General features: G+C 48.3%; 1 protein-coding gene across 1 annotated transcript in view; it reads left to right on the top strand.

Annotated features, from left to right (window-relative positions):
- Positions 1-936: 936 nt before the first annotated feature.
- TMEM245 (transmembrane protein 245) overlaps positions 937-21,823 on the top strand; it is a 186,228-nt gene continuing 165,341 nt past the window's right edge. The window contains 7 exon segments of the mRNA XM_064150356.1: positions 937-943; positions 1,104-1,321; positions 1,415-1,699; positions 1,702-1,743; positions 1,745-1,921; positions 1,923-2,004; positions 2,007-2,035. Coding sequence (XP_064006426.1) covers positions 937-943; positions 1,104-1,321; positions 1,415-1,699; positions 1,702-1,743; positions 1,745-1,921; positions 1,923-2,004; positions 2,007-2,035 — 840 coding nt within the window.

Raw genomic sequence — 21,823 nt, 5'->3', positions numbered from 1 at the left:
AATGAGTCCTTGAAAATCTTGCTGGTTCAGAGATCTCTCATGTGCCTGCACCGTCTGGGTTCCCGGTGGTTCCTCAGGTCCCTCTAGTGGTCGTTGGAGATGAAAACTGATATCTCTTCTACATGTCCTCCCGACTCTGAACCCCGACACACACGCAATAAACCCCAGCCACACAAGTCCCACTCCCCCACAAGTGGCACAACATCGCCAGTTTCCATGCTAATTCCCCATCCCAGGGAGGTACCTCTCCCCCTCCCCCCCAGTGTTATCCTAACACAAATCATGCTCCTATTTATCACACATTACACAATAGTAAACTTGTGTGTAAATCCTAGAAAGTTTAACAAAGAACTCAATATACTAAAGTTCCCACAGATATAAATTTTTACACTTTTAGAAGAATACATGTCAGGAGCTGTCACATCAAAGAGGATATGCTGTGAACGTTACTCAGCAGAAGGAAGAAGATATGAGAATTTTTACAACAGTGTTGCTAACAGCTTTAGCACCTGGTGAAAGATTCTGTTATAGGAAAACTGAATAGCACAGTGAGTCAGTCCAAAATATGCTCAGACCAAGTCTATTATTATAGAGGCATTTAGCCCACCTATAAAATGCTAGCTGTCACCATCCGGTGTATGTCAGATGCAGAAAATAAAGTCCTCCAGATTATTTGCAAAAACACATTTGATCAACATATTATCAAGAAACATCAGATCTAAAAAAACAGACAAACAACTACTTTTTTCAGTGGGCCTAATTCCATTTTTACGTCAGAGCACGCTCAGACAAAACTCTCCCTGCTTGGTTAACCAGTCCTGCTCTCCACCTTGTAATGACACTGCAAATTCCCGATTATTTTCTGCTTCCAGAGACTAAAGCACAACATAGGCGCAGGAAAGCGTTCAACAGCTCTGACTGGACTGTGCCGCTGACATGGGCGGTGAGGAGGTGAAGGAAGCTGCTGGGGCTTTTGCCAAGCTTCAGCCAAAAATAGAGAGGGGGCGCTGGCTGAGGAGGCTTCTCTAACTGCACTCGGCGGTAATTGAAACCGAACGGAAAGGATTAAGGTCCTCCCGCTCACGCCCTTGCCGGTCCGTCAGGCTTTGCCGCTAGCAGGGAGAGGAGAGCGGGCCGCCAGCTCTTCCGGGGCAGAACTACATTTCCCATCACCTTTGGCCGCCGGCCAATTTCCCTTCCTCGCTGGGCTGAGCGCACGCCTGAGCCTGGAGTGGCGTGCCGTACAGCTCTCGGCGGTCGCAGCAACTTTTCCGCGCCATCGTTTGTTGCGGGCGGCGGCAGCAAGCAGCAGCGACTGCACGTCTTCCCTTCGCAGCGGCGGGCGGGGCCGTCTTCGGGCGCTGAGCACGGGAAGGGCTGGGCGCCATGCTGATAGCGGGACAGTCCTCCGCAGCTTCGGTCGCGGGCCCTTTCGGACTCGCTGGGCAGAGAAATCGGCGGTCGGGCGGGCTCCCCCAGCGCGAGTGCCGGCGGTGGTGGAGAGTGCGGAGGCCATACCGCGGGCTGCTACTGGGGCGGTCCTGGCGGGCGGGCGGGAGTGTCGCTGTCGCCGCGACTGGAGAAGCCGATTAAGCAGGCCTTCTACAACACTGGGGCGCTGCTGTTCGCGGGGGCTGTGCTGTGCGGGGGGGGGCACGCCGTCCTGGTTTACTTCATTCTGGAGGCCTTTCTTCGGCCCGCTGCTGTGGGGCTGTGCTCTGCGGCACCTTCCTGCACCCCTTCCAAGAGCTCCTTGACGGCAGTGGGCCGCCGCTGGCTCGGCCGCCTGCAGCGCTCTCGTACTCCCGTCCTGCTGGCTGCCCTCCTCCTCCCTATCCTGCTTTGGCCAACTACGGGGTGGAAGCCCTGGGGCGAGCAGGTGTTGCGTCGGCGGCGGCTCCTGCTGCTCCTAGGTGCTGGAGGGGCCGCTGCTCTACGGACTCTACTGCCTGGGCAGCTCCCTAGGCGTGCAGGTACTGCTGGCCCAAGCCGCCGGTCTGATCTGCCAGGGCTGGACTACTTCAGCAGCCAGTGGGTGAGTAGGAGTCCGCCTTGGGCGTGAAAGGGTGTCGGGGATGGCCAGCTTCCCCCGCTTGAGGGCGGCAGTTTCTCATTTCCCGCATTGAAGGTGCACGGTACACAGTGGGCGCTGTGAGCTGGGCTATGGTCCTCGTCTCTTACCAGCCTCCACCTGCACGAGGGGCAGCTGTTGTCTCACTTGTTGCATCGAGGGGGAATGTTTGCGGGCGTTTAAAATTGTGAGGCACCTGTCTGAAGTCGACAATATCTACTTTGGTTTTCTTCTTTCTTTCTCTCTTCGCCTTCCCCCTCCCTCCCCCTTCGTTAAAGGACGCAGAAACAGCACGTTGAGTGCTCAGGTGCCGGGATAAAGCATTAGCACTACCGACACGGTGGTGGTGTAGGGCAAACCAAGCTTTGGTTAAAAAACTGCGTATAAAGTCGCTTTAAAAAAAAACTCCCTATTTATAACCCATGGCGTGAAGAGGTGTTCTGTGTAAAAAAGCACCGCAGAAGGCAGACATTTTCTTTGTCAGTATTTCGTGTCCTGTAGTTTTAGTCATGCCAGATTTTTGAGGTGCTGTTAAGTAAGAGGTAATTCAATTGAGGTCCTGGGGCAAACGTCAGCTCAGTTAAGCTTTAGGATATGTTGCAGTTCAGCTCTGCAAGTGACTTAGGAGGGAGAAGCGTCTTAGGGCTTACTTCTTAATGTACTGATTTTGATTTTTTTGTCTTCTTAAAGTATCAAATGGTATAGACTCAGTTTGGAGGTTAAAAAGTAAAGCTATGTAACTTAAAAATTTACTTATGAGAATAACATTTCTGGGAGACCTTTCCCCATGTTGTCTTCAGTAGGTAGACTAGTTAAAACCTCTGGTACTTCGTTAGTCACTTTGTTAGTCACAGTTGAAAATGAGGAGTACTATGTATGTGAAGTAAAGGGATATGTGAAACCACAGGAGATCAGTAAGTTGTGCTTGTGTTAAGATACTGTTAGGTGATTGGCACACTAATTTCTTAGTGTCAAGCACTTTTTAAAGCTGCTCTTTATTTAAATAAGCAAAACAGCCTACCTCTATAGGGTGGAAAATTGCACACAGTTTAATGGACATATAGGTTGGAGGTAAAACTGGAAAACCACCTAAAACTAAGCTTAAGTGGGTAAGAAAGAGAATCTGTAAAAAAAAAACCCCAAAACAACAGCAACAACACCCAAAAAAAGCCAACAAAAAACAAAACAAACACAACAAATTCACCCAGGCTTCTGATTCTATATAGCATATGTTCTTTGAATTTATGCTTTATTCCTTTGATGAAGCCAGTGTATACTGATACTTAAAACACAACTTTGGAGGTGCATACCAGAACCAAAAAAGTAATAATAGGTTTCCTCAATGAAGATTTTGAGTTATTTCTACTGTGACTAGGATGAACTGAAGAATATGTTTTGTCTATTGAAGGTAAACAGAGGAAATTTTCTTGACTTTCTATTCTGAAGTGTTTTCTAAAGTGGAAAATGTAATGGGAGATATTTTTCTGGTTGTTTTGCCCCTGGAAGTATAATTTTTATTGAAAGAGGCAACATGGATCCATGTTTACATTCAGCTGAATTGTGGAAGAATGTAGGCATGCCTCGATGGGAAGTTTTCATTAACAGGTATATACTTTCTTGATAAGCATAAGACTTCCCTTTGCATTGGCTTACTTGTTTTATTTTTAACATATCGGTGATATTGCTACACTAAACAACTTGGCTAGGTCTGGTTCTTTATTTAAACTTGTTTGACTAAGCTACACTGGGTAAATATAGGAGTACTAAAGAAAAATGCACTGATTTAATCTCATAACTGTGGTTGTAATGCACTGCTGAATGTCTCTTCATGCTCAGTGCACTTTTGTTTAGCAATGTCTGATAATTTTGTTTGGACCAGTGTTTCTGATATGACACTTGTGATCATTGAAGTGATATAAGATTTTAACTGGGCAAAAGCTAGTGGGTTCTAGAACTCTTATGACTTGAGTTCCTTGGAAGCATTTTGTGTCCATATGAAACTGAGCATGGTGTTAAGCAAACCAGTTTCTGTAGCTTTCCAGGCAAGCTGCCTATGCCTCTTTCTGAGGCTGTGTATTAGAAAGATTCTGAGAGGCTTCCTGCTATAATTAACCTCAATACAGCCTGGCTTCATATGTACTCTTCACAGTGTGTTGCTGTTTCAGTGTCTTGAATTTTGTTGTTACCTGATTGTTATGATCTCAGAGCTGTAGCAGAATAGCTTCATTTTATCCATGCTGCTGAGAAGCTTTGATCAGGATCAGCAAATAACAACTCCTTTAACTTCAGTTAAGCATTTTAAAGCCGTTTGATTGACATGTTGTATTGCAGGGCTGTTTGCAACCATACAATTTGCTTGTTGGATGAACAAGGGTTTTGGATATTACAAGTCAGTCTGCTCTTACTGTTTTTCTTTAGGGTCTGAATCTAGTGCTATTCCTTCCATATGTTATCTTGACAAAGATTACAACTATTTTTATTTGTAGATAGTGTGATAAAACTAATGGTAATTTCATTTCTTGCAGTTTCTTTATTGCAGCCTATTAAAATAATCTAAATTTCTGATTTTTGACTTATTTTGATGTAGGGCAACTCAAATAACATAAGTAAATTTTCCACTTCGCAAGCAGTATTTTTGTGTGAATAATGTGATCTATAAATAATTTATTAAAAGCATTAAAGAGACAAGCAAGCAGGGCTTGTTTTAAGTGTGAGTCCAGTATCTGAACAGCGTAGTGCATGTAAGGTAATTTTCATCTTGTGAACTGCAGATGTCTTCCTCGGATCCTCGCAATTCTGCTTTGGGCTGAAAAGATGTACAATGTATTTATTCCTCTTTGGAACTTCATCTCTCCTGCATGGCTGTGCTGCTTACAAAAAGGAAGAACATGAATGGTTGTCTTCCTTTCTGATTCCCTCATCTGTACCAGAGAAATGAGAGGATGCCCGTTGTTTGAATTTATATGACAACAATTATAGATTTTGGGGATACCAATCTGATGTTCTCTAAAGGTATTCTTATGGTATCTACTAGACTTTGATACAGAGATAGAAATTCTTTTCGGTTCCATGAAAAAATGTTCTTCAGATACAGCAACTGCATGTGACAGTAACATAGTAAATTGTATCTGGGCACCAGTATATTAGAGCTTTCTTCTGCTTGTGTCTTTGAGTCTGAGAGATATCTCAGTTCTAGTTTAAATTTCCCAGACACTCAAAATATAGTTAACAGAACCAATACAATTATAGGATGCCTTCCCCTCTCTCCCCCTTTTGGAAAGAAAGGAATTAGATGTAGAGGAAAAGGTAAATCACACCCAAATAAATAGTCTCACTTAGATTTGGAAGTTAAACAAAAAAAAAAACTTTAACAATAAATAGAAGGCAGGTAAGGTAGGGAAATTACACAGAAGTGAAGGGAAGAAAAATAAGATAGAAAAAAAAATATACAATGATATTGATGGCAATGGATGGAGGCAGATTTTCAGGATCTGTCCACCAAGTGGAAGGATAACCACGTGGTAAGACAGGAGCAGCAGCAACAAAACAGTAGCAAACAGGCAGGCAGTTGAGAGAGAAATGAGAAGTTCCTCTGTTTTTATAGTGGCCTAGACAGGAAGTGGGAGTGGGCTAACCACTACACTTGGGGTCAGGTTCAAGATCCACCTCCCAGGAGGGTTAACCCTTTACAGAGGGCCATTTATCTTGTTGATGAATGAATATATGGAAACAACTGTCTTTCTGTCTGTGGTTTTGTAAGTCACACCTGCAATTTAGGATTTAGGAGTCCTAGATACCTTCTCCATGCAATCAATTGCTAGATGACTGCAAAACACTGGACTTGAGAAATGAGGCTAGTCTATGAACAGCTTTTTTCTACTGTCTCACTTTCTTTCCCTTTGTACTTTGCAGTCCCTGCAAAATCTTTGAAGAAGCTTGGTCAAGAAACGTGGTGAGCTTCTTGGCCTTAAAGCTCAATTCCAGTTGAATTCCAGACTCCAGCCTTCTCCGTGGGTTATTTGCAGACATCTAATATAGAGGACATATGAACTTCAGTTATATATAATATGGAAGTGGAATGTGTCTCTGTATCAGTTTCTCTTGAAAAGGAGGGGAATTTGTCCCATAGTGAATTAACTGTACCCTTAGACTTCTATACACTATGGCATTCTTAGCACACATATCCTTGCAGTTAGAATATCTTCTGAAGATTAATCTTTGACTCACTTGCTGTTCTAGTTTTGTAGGAAACATGCTTCCATCCAGTACCGTATCAAAGATACAGGAAATTCTGCTTTGTGGCAGAAGTTCAAACTAGGAACATTTAGGAATTTTTTTTTTTTTTTTTTTTTTAAGCAGGGTTCACTTACTCATTTTACTTCAGGAAATATTTTTTTTTAGATCCCAGCAGGTGGATTTGATTCTGCATCTGTTCTCTGTTGACTCTGAAGTTTGTCATAGTAAGTTAAATCTGATACAATTGGTAAAATTCTCTGAAGTGAATATCGTTGCAGGGATGGCAAAATCTTTCTCCCATGGTCAGTCTTTCTTTGATTAATTAGAAGTTACTGGTCAGGGCCAGAACAGTTTCCTCATATGTGTGTGCCAGTGTAGTTTTATATCTCTGACTCTACTAAGTACAACTCACTTTGTTCTAGTGATTGGCATGGAATTTGAGAACCCAGTCAACCCCTTCCTTATTACAGTGCTGGGAAGTCTGGAAGCACAATTTTCCATGGCTGTTGCATTGAAATATTATCAAAGTAGATGTTATCTGTTTTGGCCAGTCTGGTGCCTGTCAGGGGAGCTCTAAGACATCTAGCAGGGAAATCTCCACTTGTGTTAGCACCTGATGTCAGCAGCCCCTAGTAACCCTTGTAGACTGAAATTTTCCAGCATGCTGGTTTGCAGACATTTTGTGTCACAGGCTCCAAGCTGCTTGGCTTCCACAGTGCATGAGTATGACCTGTGGAAGCAAAAAAAGCACCTGTATTTTGTCAAGTTTACCTGCTGGGGCAATTTCTCTTCTAGCAAATTTGACTATAATGTCAGAATAACTATAAATGAGAAAAACACAGTTCTGATTTTTGAGTTGCATGTAAATACTTTTTTTTCAGTGTCTTGGATAGGGATTAGTTTTTTGTTTCTTTCTTCTTAGAGCAGGCTTGCAGGTTTCTAACTCGTCTAGCATAAAACCCCCACCCCTGAAAAAAGCTCATAAGTACTATTTCTGCTGTTTATAATAATCCTTTTATTATTTGGTATAAATCATATGGCCAGGTACTGACTAAACATCAAAACCACAGGTTTTGTTTTTTTCAGAATCATAGAATCAACCAGGTTGGAAGAGACCTCCAAGATCATCCAGTCCAACCTAGCACCCAGCTCTATCCAATCAACTAGACCATGGCACTAAGTGCCTCATCCAGTCTTTTCTTGAAGACCTCCAGGGATGGTGACTCCACCACCTCCCTGGGCAGCCCATTCCAATGGGAAATCACTCTCTCTGTGAAGAACTTCCCCCTAACATCCAGCCTATACCTACCCTGGCACAACTTGAGACTGTGTCCCCTTGTTCTATTGCTGGTTACCTGGGAGAAGAGGCCACCCCCACCTGGCTACAATGCCCCTTCAGGTAGTTGTAGACAGTAATAAGATCACCCCTGAGCCTCCTCTTCTCCAGGCTAAACAACCCCAGCTCCCTCAACCTCTCCTCATAGGATTTGTGTTCCAGGCCCCTCACCAGTTTTGTTGCCCTTCTCTGGACATGTTCCAGCACCTCAACATTGCTATTGAATTGAGGGGCCCAGAACTGGACACAGTACTCAAGGTGTGGCCTGACCAGTGCTGAGTACAGGGGAAGAATAACCTCCCTTGTCCTACTGGCCACACTGTTCCTGATGCAGGCCAGGATGCCATTGGCTCTCTTGGCCACCTGGGCACACTGCTGGCTCATCTTCAGCTTACTATCCATCAGTACCCCCCAGGTGCCTTTCCTCCTGGCTGCTCTCCAGCCACTCAGTCCCCAGCCTATAGCGCTGCTTGTAGAACCCTGCACTTGGCCTTGTTAAATCTCATCCCATTGGCCTCTGCCCACCCATCCAGCCTGTCCAGGTCCCTCTGCAGGGCTCTCCTACCTTCCAACAGATCAACACCTGCTCCTAGATTGGTGTCATCTGCAAACTTACTGATGCTGGACTCAATGCCCTCGTCCAGGTCATCAATAAAGATATTGAACAGGACTGGTCCCAGCACTGATCCTTGAGGAACACCCCTAGTGACTGGCTGCCAACTGGATGTGGCACCGTTCACCACCACTCTCTGGGCTTGGCCATCCAGCCAGTTCTTGATCCAGCACAGAGCGAATCTGTCCAAACCATGCGCTGCCAGCTTGGCTAGGAGCTTGTTGTGGCAGACAGTGTCAAAGGCTTTGCTGGAGTCACAGTATCACAGTATCATCAGGGTTGGAAGAGACCTCACAGATCAAGTCCAAGCCTTTACCACAGAGCTCAAGGCTAGACCATGTGGCACCAAGTGCCACGTCCAACCTTGCCTTGAACAGCCCCAGGGATGGCGACTCCACCACCTCCCCGGACAGCCCATTCCAGTGTCCAATGACTCTCGCAGAGAAGAACTTTCTCCTCACCTCGAGCCTAAATTTCCCCTGGCGCAGCCTGAGGCTGTGTTCTCTTGTTCTGGTGCTGGCCACCTGAGAGAAGAGAGCAACCTCCTCCTGGCCACAACCTCCCCTCAGGTAGTTGTAGACAGCAATAAGGTCTCCCCTGAGCCTCCTCTTCTCCAGACTAAATAATCCCAGCTCCCTCAGCCTCTCCTCGTAGGGCTTGTGCTCGAGGCCTCTTACCAGCCTCGTCGCCCCTCTCTGGACATGCTCAAGCATCTCAATGTCCTTCCTAAACTGGGGGGGCCCAGAACTGAACACAGTACTCAAGGTGTGGTCTAACCAGTGCAGAGTACAGGGGCAGAATGACCTCCCTGCTCCTGCTGACCACACCATTCTTGATGGAGGCCAGGATGCCATTGGCTCTCTTGGCCACCTGGGCACACTGCTGGCTCATGTTCAGGCGGGTATCAGTCAGCACCCCCAGATCCCTCTCTGTCTGGCTGCTCTCCAGCCACTCCGACCCCAGCCTGTAGCTCTGCATGGGGTTGTTGTGGCCAAAGTGCAGCACCCTGCACTTGGAACTATTGAATGCCATCCCATTGAACTCTGCCCATCTGTCCAGGCGGTCAAGGTCCCGCTGCAGAGCCCTTCTGCCCTCCAACTCAGTCACATCTGCCCCCAGCTTGGTGTCATCTGCAAACTTGCTGATGACTGACTCCGTGCCCTCATCCAGATCATCTATGAAGATGTTAAAGAGGCTGGGGCCCAGCACTGATCCCTGAGGGACGCCGCTAGTGACCGGCCGCCAGCTGGATGTGGCACCATTCACCACCACTCTCTGGGTCCGGCCCTCCAGCCAGTTCCTAACCCAGCACAGAGTGTTGCCATCCAAGCCATGGGCTGACAGCTTAGCCAGCAGTTTGCTGTGGGGGACAGTGTCAAAGGCCTTGCTGAAGTCCAGATAGACCACATCCACAGGCCTCCCCACATCCACCAAGTGGGTCACCTGATCGTAGAAGGAGATCAGGTTAGAAAGGCAGGATCTGCCCTTCCTAAACCCATGCTGGCTAGACCTGAGCCCTTTGCCATCCCTCAGGTGCGCTCTTATCACCCCCAAGATAACCTTCTCCATCAGTTTCCCAGGCACTGAGGTCAGACTGAGGGGTCTATAGTTCCAGGGTTCCTCCATCCGACCCTTCTTGTGAATGGGGACCACGTTGGCCATTTTCCAATCTCCTGGGACCTCTCCGGTGAGCCAGGACTGCTGGAAAATGATGGAGAGCGGCTTGGCCAGCTCAGCTGCCAGCTCTCTCAGCACCCTGGGATGGATCCCATCTGGTCCCATGGACTTGTGGGTGTCCAGGTGACTCAGCAGGTCCTGAACTAATTCCTCGTGAATTTCCAGGGGAACACACCGCTCCCCGATCCCATCCCCCAGTTCAAGAGGCCACTTGCCTCCTCCTCCCTCCTTGCAGTTAAAAACTGAGACGAAGAAGGCATTCAGGACCTCAGCCTTTTCTTCGTCATCAGTTATAGTGTTCCCCTCCAGTCCAGTAAGGAGTGGAGGCTCTTCTTGCCCTTCCTTTTAGCGTTGATAAATTTATAAAAGTGCTTTTTATTATCTTTCACGGAAGTGGCCAGCCTAAGTTCTAGCTGGGCCTTAGCCTCTCTAATTTTTCTCCTGCATAGTCTGGCTACCTCCTTAAACACGTCAGGAGAAGCCTTCCCCTCCTTCCAAAGGCAATACACCCTCTTTTTTTCCCCCAATTCCTTCAGGAGCTGTTTACTCATCCAGGCTGGTCGCCTTCCCTGCCGGCTCATCTTTCGGCACATGGAACTGCCAGCTCCTGTGCCTTCAAGAGCTCCTGTTTAAAGTAGGTCCAACCATCCTGGACCCCTTTGTTCTCAAGGACTGCTGCCCAGGGGGACTTTGGAAATAAGTTTCTTAAGAAAATTGAAGTTTGCCCTCCGAAAGTCCAAGGTGTGGGTTTTGTTGCAGTGCCTCCCTACCTCCCTGCATATTGAAAACTCCACTAACTCGTCATCACTACACCCCTGGCAGCCGCCCACTGTCACATCACCTACCCACCCTTCTCTGTTGGGGAGCAGCAGGTCAAGCTGAGCTTGACCCCTAGTAGGCTCGCTTAACAGCTGGGTCATGAGGCTGTCCTCCATGCACTCTAGAAATCTCCTGGACTGCCTCCTCTCTGCTGAATTAAGTTCCCAGCAGGTATCTGGCAGATTAAAGTCACCCACAAGGACAAGATCTGATGATCTTGAGACAGCCTGCAATTGTTTGTAAAATATCTCATCTGTTTCCTCATCCTGGTTGGGTGGTCTATAACAGACTCCAACCAGGATGTCAGATTTATTAGTCCTCCCTCTGATTTTAAACCACAGGCTCTCAACCCCTTCGTCCCTCACCTCAAGCTCAGTGGCAAGGAGTGACTCCCTAATATACAGGGCCACCCCTCCTCCTCTTCTCCCTTGCCTATCTCTCCTGAAAAGGTTATATCCCCCCATTAAAGCACTCCAATCGTGCCTGTCATGCCACCAAGTTTCTGAAATGGCAACTATATCATAGTCACCCTAGTGGACCAGGACTTCCAATTCCTCCTGCTTGTTACCCAAGCTGTGTGCATTGGTGTAGATGCACTTCAGCTGGGCTCTCGATTCCTCAATTGTCCCTAGTTTCCTTCCTACTGTCTCCTTCTCAGAGAGAGTAATTTCCTCATCCACTCCCTTCATGCCTAGTTTAAAGCCTGCTTAATGAGCCCTGCCAACTCCAGTGCCAGGACTCTCCTTCCCCATCTAGACAATTGCACCCCATCACAATCACGCGGGTCTGGCGCAGTAAAAGTTCCCTCGTGGTCAAAGAACCCAAAATGCCGCCGCTCGCACCATCCCTTGAGCCATTTGTTGATATCATAGGTTCTGCTGTTCCTCTCTGTGAACTCCCTTGCCACAGAGGGAACTGAGCAGAACACCACCTGCACTCCCGCCCCATCTATCAATTTCCCCAGGGCCTTAAATTCCTTTTTAATTGCCCTGGTCAAGTGTACTACATCCACAGCCTTCTCCACATTCACCAGATGGTTAACCTGATCATAAAAGGAGATCAGGTTGGTGAGGCAGGACCTGCCCTTCCTAAACCCATGCTGGCTGGCCTGATCCCTTGGCCATCCTGTAGGTGCTTTGTGATGGCACTCAAGATGACCTGTTCCATCACCTTGCCTGGCACTGAGGTCAGGCTCACAGGTCTGTCGTTTTCTGGTTCCTCCTTTCGAGCCTTCTTGTAGATGGGTATCACGTTGGCCAGCTTCCAGTCTCCAGGGACCTCTCCAGTGAGCCAGGACTGCTGATAAATGATGGAGAGTGGCTTGGCCAGCTCAGCTGCCAGCTCTCTCAGCACCCTGGGGTGGATCCCATCCGGTCCCATGGACTTGTGAAGATCCAAATAATGCAGCAGGTCGCTTACTGCTTCCTCATGGATTAGAGGGGGACTGTACTAGTCCCTGACTCCATCTGCCACTTCAGGAGTCCAACTGTCGTGGAGACAACCTGTCCCATTATTGAAGATTGAGGCAAAGAAGGTGTTAAGCACCTCTGCCTTTTCCTCATTCTTTGTCACTATGTTCCCCTCTCTATCTAGTAAGGACTGGAGGTTGTCCTTGGCCCTTCTCTTGCCATTCATATATTTAAAGAAACACTTTTTATTTTCCTTGACAGCCATGGCCAGCCTGAGCTCCAAGTGGGCTTTTGCCTCTCTAATTTTTCCTCTACAAGACCTAGCAACTTCCTTGAACTTCTCCTGGGACACCTCCCCTCTTTTCCAAAGGTGATACACTCTCTTTTTAATCTTTAATTCCTTCAGTAGCTCCCTGCCCATCCAGCCTGGCTGCCTCCCTCGTCGGCTCATCTTCCGGCTCAATGGCACTGCCTGCTCCTGTGCCTTCAGGAGTTCTTTCTTGAAGTAGGTCCAACCTTCCTGGACCCCTTTGTTTTCAAGGGCTTTTTCCCACGAAACTTTCTGAATTAGTTCCTTAAATAGGCTGAAGTCTGCCCTTCGGAAGTCCAGAGTGGAGGTTCTGTTCATGCCCCTTCTGGATTCTCCATGTATTGAAAACTCCATAATTTCATGGTCACTGGACCCCAGGCAGCCTCCAACCACCACATCTTCTGCCAGCCCCTCTCTGTTTCTGAGCAGGAGGTCAAGCAGGGCTCCCCCCCGGTAGGCTCATGTAACAGCTGGGATAAGAAGTTGTCTTCCACACATTGCAGAAACCTTCTAGACTGCCTCTTCTCTGCAGTGTTTAAGTCCCAGCAGATGTCTGGTAGGTTAAAGTAACCCACCAGAACAAGGGCAGGTGATCTTGAGGCAGCCTCCAGTTGCTTAACGAGTAATAAATCAACCTCTTCCTGGTTGGGTGGTCTGTAACAGACTCCAACCAGGATATCGGTCTTGTTGGCCTTTGCCTTAAGTCTCACCCATAATGACTCAACTTGATCATCCTTGATTTCTACCTCCATGACATCCAGAGCATCCCTAATATACAGAGCCACTCCCCTGCCCTTTCTCCCTTGCCTGTCTGTCCTGAAGAGTCTGTAGCCATTGATTACAGCACTCCAATCATGTGAGCCATCCCACCACGTTTCAGTGATGGTGACAATATCATAGTTTTCCTCCAGCACCAGAGCTTCCAGCTCCTCTTGTTTGTTACCCATACTGCGTGCATTAGTGTACATGCACTTCAGCTGGGCTGCTGCTTTTACCCCTAGCTCTAGCCTACCGTCCTCAATCCCCTTTGATTTATCCCTGGTGCTGTCATGTTTAACCCCCTCCCCCTTCCATTCTAGTTTAAAGCCCTCTCAACAAGCCCAGCCAGCTTAAGTGCCAGGGTCCTTCTCCCCTTCTGTGACAGTTGTATCCCATCTGTTGCTTGCAGACCTGTGGCAAGATGAAGTTCCCCAAGATCAAAGAATCCAAAGTTATGTTGGAGGCATCAACCTCTGAGCCACTTGTTCATCAAATACACTTTTCTATTCCTCTCTGTATTCCAGCCTGTGACTAAGGGTATAGATGAAAAGATTACCTGTGCCCCTGCTCCCTCAACTGCTTTCCCCAGTGTCTTAAAGTCCCTTTTGATAGCTTTTAGCCCTCTGTTATTAATCTCATCATTCCCTGCCTGTATAACTAATAAGGGATAGTAATCAGAGGGCTGCACTACAGTAGGCAGCCTCCTGGTAACATCCCTCACATGGGCTCCAGGGAGACAGCAGACCTCCCTGTGGAAGGGGTCTGGCCGGCATATGGGGCCCTCTGTTCCCTGCAGAAGGGAGTCACCAATAACAATTACCCTCCTCTTTTTCTTCTGGGTACTTGTTCTGATGTGAGGGTGTTGGAGGACGGAGACCGGTGCGGCGAGAGATCGGGGCACTGAGAGTCGACTCTGTGGCTTCTGCGCAGCAGTGCGATTTATTAGGGCGATGCAGCGACCTTTATAGCCCCCAAAGGGGGTGTAGACAACTAACTTAGCTCAAGATTGGTACAAGTGGAAGGTACAGATTGGCTCCAGGTTAAGTGTAAGGCAGAGATAGGTTAACTTACAGTAAACACCTTAAGGATCCCACCCAGGGGGGATGGCCAGAGTCAGCCCCCTGGGCCGTGCCCGCCCCAGGGGCCAGCAGATTCCACCCCCTGACAGCTGTGCGTGGGTTGCTCATAGTTGCCGGCTCAGGCCCCTGGGAGCCTCAAGGCTCCAAGGACACTTCTCATCACAGGGTCTGATGTTTACCTTTCATGCTCCGCTGCGGGAGAAAGCTTCCCACAATACCCCCTTCTTTTCTTTGAGCAACCCACGTTTGATTTTAAACGAGCTGTGCTCGGTGGGAGCGCAGGTCAATGGTGCTAATGTAACGAGAATACATTTGTTAGGAATTTTGCTAGTGACAACAATCTGGCGAACCAGCCACCCAAGCTTAGCTAATGATCCCAAAAGCCATTTCTGCAAGCGACAGTGAGTCAAATGTTCAAAAACCCAAAAGTCCAGATGAACATCACAGCTTCTGGAGAGTGCAAGTCTGTCACATCTTCATTAGCTCACCGTGGTAGCCGATGTTGTGGGCTTTAAGTTCACTTCATACTTCTCAGAGATCTTGATGTTCCCAGTGCAGCCCTCGGCTATGAGCTGCGTCTGACTATTGTGCTTAAGAACTACCAACCCCCAAATACAATACAAGAGTGCGTCTTAGATGTTGCTTTCAGGCTATTCTGCTTAGGCCTTTTCCCACAGCTCTCGATTCACTTCAAGAATTTGGGGCAGTGTTTTTTCATCCCTTGCAGGGCCCTTGCAAGAGATAAAGAAATCACTTTGCCATCTTATGCCAATTTTAAGTGGGCTTTGGCCTTCACCAAAGGGACCAGACCGAATCTATTCCATTAAACTACAGTCACTGAAGCTCATGAAAATACCCAAATTCATTAGCCAAGATCCAATGCCTTATAATCCAAATACTCACAATCATCATCTCAATGATTCTCCCAAGGTCTTACCACAATTCTGCCATCTGAGCAAGATTTTCTGCTCACTTCATAAAAGGACAGACCAATCATATTCAGGTTGGTATCCACCTTAGGGCCTGTACAGACAGGTGATAAAACATAATACGAACATATTCAATACCTAAGCTGATAAATCCACTGATCTTACTTGTATGATGTGTCCAAAGAAGCTGCAGTGTTTCTCCATGCCTCTCTTCTTATCTCTCTAGCTTCTCTTCCACCTCGCCCTTTTTTTTTTTTCTTTTGAGCAACTATATAAAAGACAAAATTCTACATTTCTATACGTTAAAGAAAAAATCTTATAACTATAATACTGTCTTAACTTATAAGCCTAATAAAAAAGGAAAAGGAAAATAAAAACAAAGGGGGGTGTGTGTGTGTGTAAAAGAGAATATGGTACCATATTATCTTTAGTATAGGAAAAGTGAGTAGGGACTTATGAATACAAAATATAATGCCTTACCATAATATATCAGTATAATATCTATCAAAAGCTAATTATGCTCTATCATGACTGCCTAAGAATTACTGTGTTATTAACGTTATCCTAAAAATCCAATACTATTAATAAGCATCAGTACCTTATCCAACAAATGTCTAAAATACAAAATATATTACAATTAAAGTCAAAACAATGGTAAAGTCCCAGAGTCCGACATAGTCATCAAGACCCCAGTCTATATCTCGAGAAATCAACCAGGCTGTGTTTGCTGTCCATCTGGCTGACTCGGCGGGGGGGTTGCCGCTATCGCAATTTCCAGGTACAGCCTTGGTCCAGCGTGAAGGAACCCACAAGGGACCTGACTGGGTAGAGACACACATGTATCCTCGTCCCAGATAAATTACAGAGGCTGGACCTCCCCATAGTCCGGTCTTGGGGTCCTTATACATAACTGTCATTTGCACTGGAGGCGCTCCTTTCTGTACCAAACCTGAATGCACCTCTGCAGGTGGTCCTGGATCATCACCAAAAATACACAGATGGTTCATAACAAAAAGGGCTTTGCTCACGTGTTCAGCTGGGTCGGGTATGTCCCGAAACTTTTCAAGGCAACCTTTTATCACCTGATGGGCACGCGCGATAATAGCTTGGCTCGTGGGTGAATTGGCTATGCCAGTGGTGTGAGTAACGCCCATTTTTGCACAAACCTCCGAAATTTCTCACTGGTGTATGCAAGGCCATTGTCTGTTCTAATTTTTTCTGGCACACCCATCACCGCAAAGCATCCTGTCAAATGTTTGATAGCGTGAGTGGCTCTCTCTCCTGGCAGCGGCGTTGCCCACGTATGTTTGCTATAGGTATCAACAGTAACATGGAGGCAATGCAGTCTGCCAAAGGAGGGAACATGAGTAACGTCCATTTGCCATAATTCTAAGGCCTTGAGTCCTCTGGGATTCACACTCGATCCTAATCCTGGCCCCATATGACTGCAGACCGGGCAGGAACGTACAATTCCCTTGGCATCGTTGTTAGAGATCTGAAATTGGTGTTTTAGTCCTTTTGCATTCTGATGAAAGGTAGCATGGGCCTCTCTGGCTAGGGAAAACTGATCAAGTGGGGCAGGCCGTCCAGGCAGTGCCACTAACCTGTCAGCTCTAGCATTGCCTTCCCCCAGACCTATCTCCCACTTATGACTACGAATATGGATAATGCAGTAGGGAGCCGTTCTCTGGGCTATAGCTGCATACAGTGAGCATAGTAGTTGGTATAGGTGCTGATTCTTCACCTCTCTGATAGAAGAGTCCTCAATTCTTCGCACCACTCCAGCTACATACATTGAGTCAGTTACTACATTTAAGGGGGCGTCGAGCCAGTTAACTAAAGCCCATACCACTGCGGTTAACTCCAGGGTTTGTAAGGAGTCCGTGGCCGTCCCCTGCAGAATGTGTTTTTTCCACCCTGTCTTTGAGTGCCATACTACAGCAGCCTTATGTGAGTTCCATCCTGCATCTGTAAATGCATTAACCGCGTTCTGCAAAGGGGAAAGAGACTGCTTTGGCCTAACTATCCAGCTTTGCTGGCTTATCCATCGGAGTGTGTTGGACTTCAACGTCTGTATGGAAATGTGGCCTGGGAAATTCAGGAGGCTGGTCTGCAGCTCCTCTGATTGGCATAAGAACCATTCCAGGTCGTCCCACTTGATAGGTAGTCTTATGGAATCGGGTTCTGTTCCGGCGATGTCCAATAGCCGTCTCCTGCCCTTCTTGATCAACCGGGCTATTGTATACGTCTGTGTCTCTATTGTTTTTTGCAGCTGTATGGTAGTAAACAACCACTCCAGAACAGATAGTTGGTCCTTTGATCGAGATTTGCACTGTGTGATAGCCTCAAAGATACAGTGCTCACCCTTAATAATAGATAAGTCAATAGGCATGCTTGGGTCCACTCGTTCTACCCATCTGCTGGTGATCATGTCACTAAGTTTCTGTATAGTCTCCCATTGTAGGTGAGAAAGTTCGACCCTTTTGGCGGGGTCTGTGCCTTGTAGCAGTGGCTTTAAGGGTCATAGGTCGTCGTTTGTGAACCCTATAACAGGACGTAACCACTGCAAGTCCCCCATCAACGTCTGAGCATCTTTAAGTGTGGTAATATTGGTGGTCAGCTGTAATTTCTGGGGACGAATAAGGTTTTTGGCTATGTGCCAGCCTAGATATTTCCATGGAGCTTCCCTCTGGATCTTTTCCGAGGCAATCTGAAGTCCTACAGCCTGGAGTTCCGTCACGAGTTGTTGCAGATGAGTATCGAGGAAGGGCTCTGGCTGGGCTATCAGGATATCGTCCATATAGTGGTAGATGATGGCTGTTTTCCACATCTGTCGAATGGGACGCAGTGCGAAGTCGACGTAAAGTTGACACATTGTTGGGCTATTTTTCATTCCTTGGGGCAAGACCACCCAGTGGAAGCGGCGTGCTGGATGCTGCTTATTAATGGCTGGCAAGGTAAAGGCGAAACGCTGACAGTCTGCAGAGTGTAGTGGAATTGTAAAGAAACAGTCTTTTAGATCTATGACAAGTAATTCCCAGTTCTCTGGTATCATGGATAGCGAAGGCGGGCCCGGTTGAAGAGCACCCATAGCTTGCATTTGTTCATTAATATCTCGAAGGTCATGTAGGAGGCGAAATTTTCCTGACTTTTTTGGTATTACAAAAATTGGGGTGTTCCATGGGCTGGTTGAAGGTACGATATGGCCTGCAGCAAGTTGTTCTTCGACGAGCTTGTGTGCTTCTTGCAGCCGTTCTTTTCGCAGCGGCCACTGATCTATCCAGATCAGTGTATTAGAAAGCCATTGGAGTTTGATTATGGGCGGCTGCCGTCCAGTGGCCGCTGCTGAAAAATTACCTGCGGAGTAGTTATCACGACTCCCATCTGTGTCATGACATCCCTACCAATCAGCGCATTTACACCTTGTGGGAGAGGCACGATGGTTGCAAAGACGTGGCCTGTCCTCCCATCTATGGTTATACTGATTCGCTGTGAGCTTGTCAGAGTCTGAGATACTCCACCAACACCTTCAATACCGCCTTTAGCTGGGCTTGCTGGCCAGTGTGAGGGCCATGCAGATATGGAAAAGATGGTCATATCGGCACCTGTATCCAGGAGAACGTCCATGGTTATTGTGTCCTGACCATTACTAATGATAGCTGATGTAAGTGGTCGTTTAGTCAAGGACAGGGTCAGCATGGCTAGGCCACCCGTAGATCCAAAACCTTGATCTCCTCTTTGTGGTAAGGCGCGGCCCCGGGCCACGTCCTGTAGCAGGTTGGTCAGGTGGTCAGGGACACCAGTTGAGCAATGCGACTGCCTTCTGGCACCACGATAGGTGGGCTGTTAGTGTATGCAACAATTTGTATGATTCCGGTGTAGTCTTCATCAATCACCCCGGGAACGATCATCAGTCCCTTCAGCCCGGCAGAAGATCTTCCCAGGAGTAATGCGCCAGTGGGCTTGCCATTTATCATTAATGGGCCTTTCATGGAGGTAGCGATGCGGACTGGGCGGTTGTCAATCAAGGTGACGCTCACTGCTGTTGTAAGATCCAGCTCGAGGCTGCTGGAGGTTGCTGGGCAGATAGCGTCACTGGGGCAGCAACTTGTGTCCTCGCGCGGCTGCCTGCCACGCTGCGCTGGTAGTTTCCCGAGCGCTTGCAGGCCGCAGTTGCATGAGTGTCAACTTGGCAGCGGTCACACCAGACTGCAGCCTGTGGGCAATTATCGCGTGAGTGTCCAGTTAGACCGCAGCGGAAGCAGGGGTTCCGTGGGTTGTTTGTTCGGCGGCCACGATTCCCTGCATCCGCGGATCGCAGTGCTGCCATTTCGAGCTGCGTGTGTTTATCTTGAACTTGATCCATTTGGGTTGCAACAAACGTCTGCTGCTGGTTTGTAGGCATTCGAGCAACTCGCTCCAACATATCGTCCACTGATGCCTCCCTAGGCAAAATGGACAACAGCTGCTTGGTCTTATTATTAGCATTCTCAAAAGCTAGGGTTCGAAAAAAGGCTTGTCTGGTTGCAGCATCTAACTCAGTGGCTGCTTCAGCTGCAGCTGCTAGTCTATCGATGAAATGGCTGTAGTCCTCACTCAAACCTTGCTTAACAGCGGTATAGCTAGGTGCTCTTGGCTCTGTAGGCACCATATTAAAAGCTGCTCTGGCAGTTGTCATGGATGCATGATGCCACTCAAAGGGATGACGTATCTGGGCATCCAGCGAGCTGAAGGCCCCTTTTCCCAGTAGTATATCTGCTTGAATATTAAGTAAGGGGTCGCCTAATTGTTGTGGCTGCTCCACCACCTTCCTGCACTCATCGCGCCATGCCCTTTCCCACAACATAAACTGGGATGGTGTTAAAATCAGTCTCGCAACAGTCTCACAATCTGCTGGGCATAGCACATGGGCAGAGAAGATGTAATTCAGCAATTGCTTAGTTGGTTGTGAGTGCAAGCCGTGGGAAGATACTGCTGTTTTCAATTGCATAAGCAGTTTCCAATCAAGAGCCGTGTGAGTGGCTCCTGGCTGTCCATCTGCGGTCCGTGCTGCCACAACTGGGAATGCCGCTGCACCCTCCAGAGCAGCAGCTGCCTCCCAATCACCTTGTAACAAGGCGTCACGAATAACGGCACGCCACCGATGTTGTGGACCGACGGGTGTAAGCTGGAGAGTCTTCCCGGTGATCTCTGTAGCTTGTGGTGCTGCCAAGGGCTGGGCATTGCCAGAAGGCATTATTCTAAGTTTCTGCAAGTCGTCGGTAACGTTGTCAATACCGTCTTCAGCATCGGACTGTGAGTAGTCGCTAGCGTCCGAATTAATCACAGGCGGCGGTTCCTGGGCTTGAGAGGAAGGACCGGCTTCTGCGGCGGAAGTCCAACTCGGGCCCGCTGCAGCTGGGGGGGGCAGGTCGGAATGTAGCAGAAGGAGTTTGCGCCGGACGTGGCGAGACGGTAGCGGAAGCCGGGAGTGGGGAAAATGGACCACTGTAGGGCGGCGGCGCTGGGAGCAGGGGGGCAGGCGGCTGCACTGGAATGGCAGGGATGGTGGGGATGTTTTGGGGAATTGGTGCCGCTGGCATCGGGGGTGCTGGTGGCTGCACTGGAACGGCAGGAACGTCGGGAGCGTCTTGGGGGAGCGGCGCCGGTTGTTGGGGCAGCGCAGGGTATAACGGAGGGTTCTGAGCCAGCGGCGCCGGCTGTTGGGGTGGCTCAGGCTGCATCAGGACGTCTTGAGTCGGCGGCACTGGCTGTTGGGGTGGCGCAGGCTGCATCGGGACGTCCTGGGTCGGCGGCGCCGGTTGCTGAGGCGCTGCCGGCTGCGTCGGAGTGTCTGAAGTTGGCGGCACCGGCTGCTGAGGCGCTGCGGACAGCATCGAAACAGTAGACGCACTGGGGAGGGTCATCAAAGGCACCACCATGCCCGGGGAAATTTTCAGGTCGGAAAAGAGGGAGCTAGCTGGCGTAACCAGTGCCTCTAATGGTCTCTCCCCCCGAGTGTCCAAACCGTCAGCAAGCCGTGCCGCTGCCGTAGCTGCAAGGGTCTGTTCCATTCTGTATTTCTTCAAGCAATTGGTGACATCGCGCCCTTGCTTTTGCACGCTTTTGGCTGTTTTGTCACCGTCAATAGCCTGATCAAAAATAGTATCGCCACAGCGGCGCCATTCAGATTCATCGAAAAGAGAGTCTGAAGTTTGAAAGTGTCCTCTTACTAGTCCATATGCTACTAAGGAAGTCAATTTTTTCTTTGACATGGAAACTCCTCGCTTTTCCAAAAAGTTCAAGAGGAGAAAATTGCTACTTGTTTATCCAAAAGTGCTTGCGTGGTCGGTTCGCCAGCTCCCCAAAGGGAGTCACCAATACTTTGAAAAAGCCGTGGAAGAAGGGGAGGGCGGCTGGGAGGTTCCATGTTAACGGCAAGGTTCCGTAAGCGCGCGGAAGAAGAAGGAGGGGGGGGGTGTCTGCTTTCCGGCGGCAACTGCTCCAGGGGGATCTGACTATGCACGATCACTGCCCCCAGAAGTGCCCATCTATATGGTCGCACCCGTCGTCACAACAGTTGCCGTTATTAAAAATGCCCCCATA

This window comes from Pogoniulus pusillus, chromosome 10 (assembly GCF_015220805.1).
Source record: "Pogoniulus pusillus isolate bPogPus1 chromosome 10, bPogPus1.pri, whole genome shotgun sequence".
In the NCBI taxonomy this organism is placed as follows: Eukaryota; Metazoa; Chordata; class Aves; order Piciformes; family Lybiidae; genus Pogoniulus; species Pogoniulus pusillus.
Note: the sequence above shows the minus strand (reverse complement) of the source record. Positions and strands in the feature narration are given on the sequence as shown.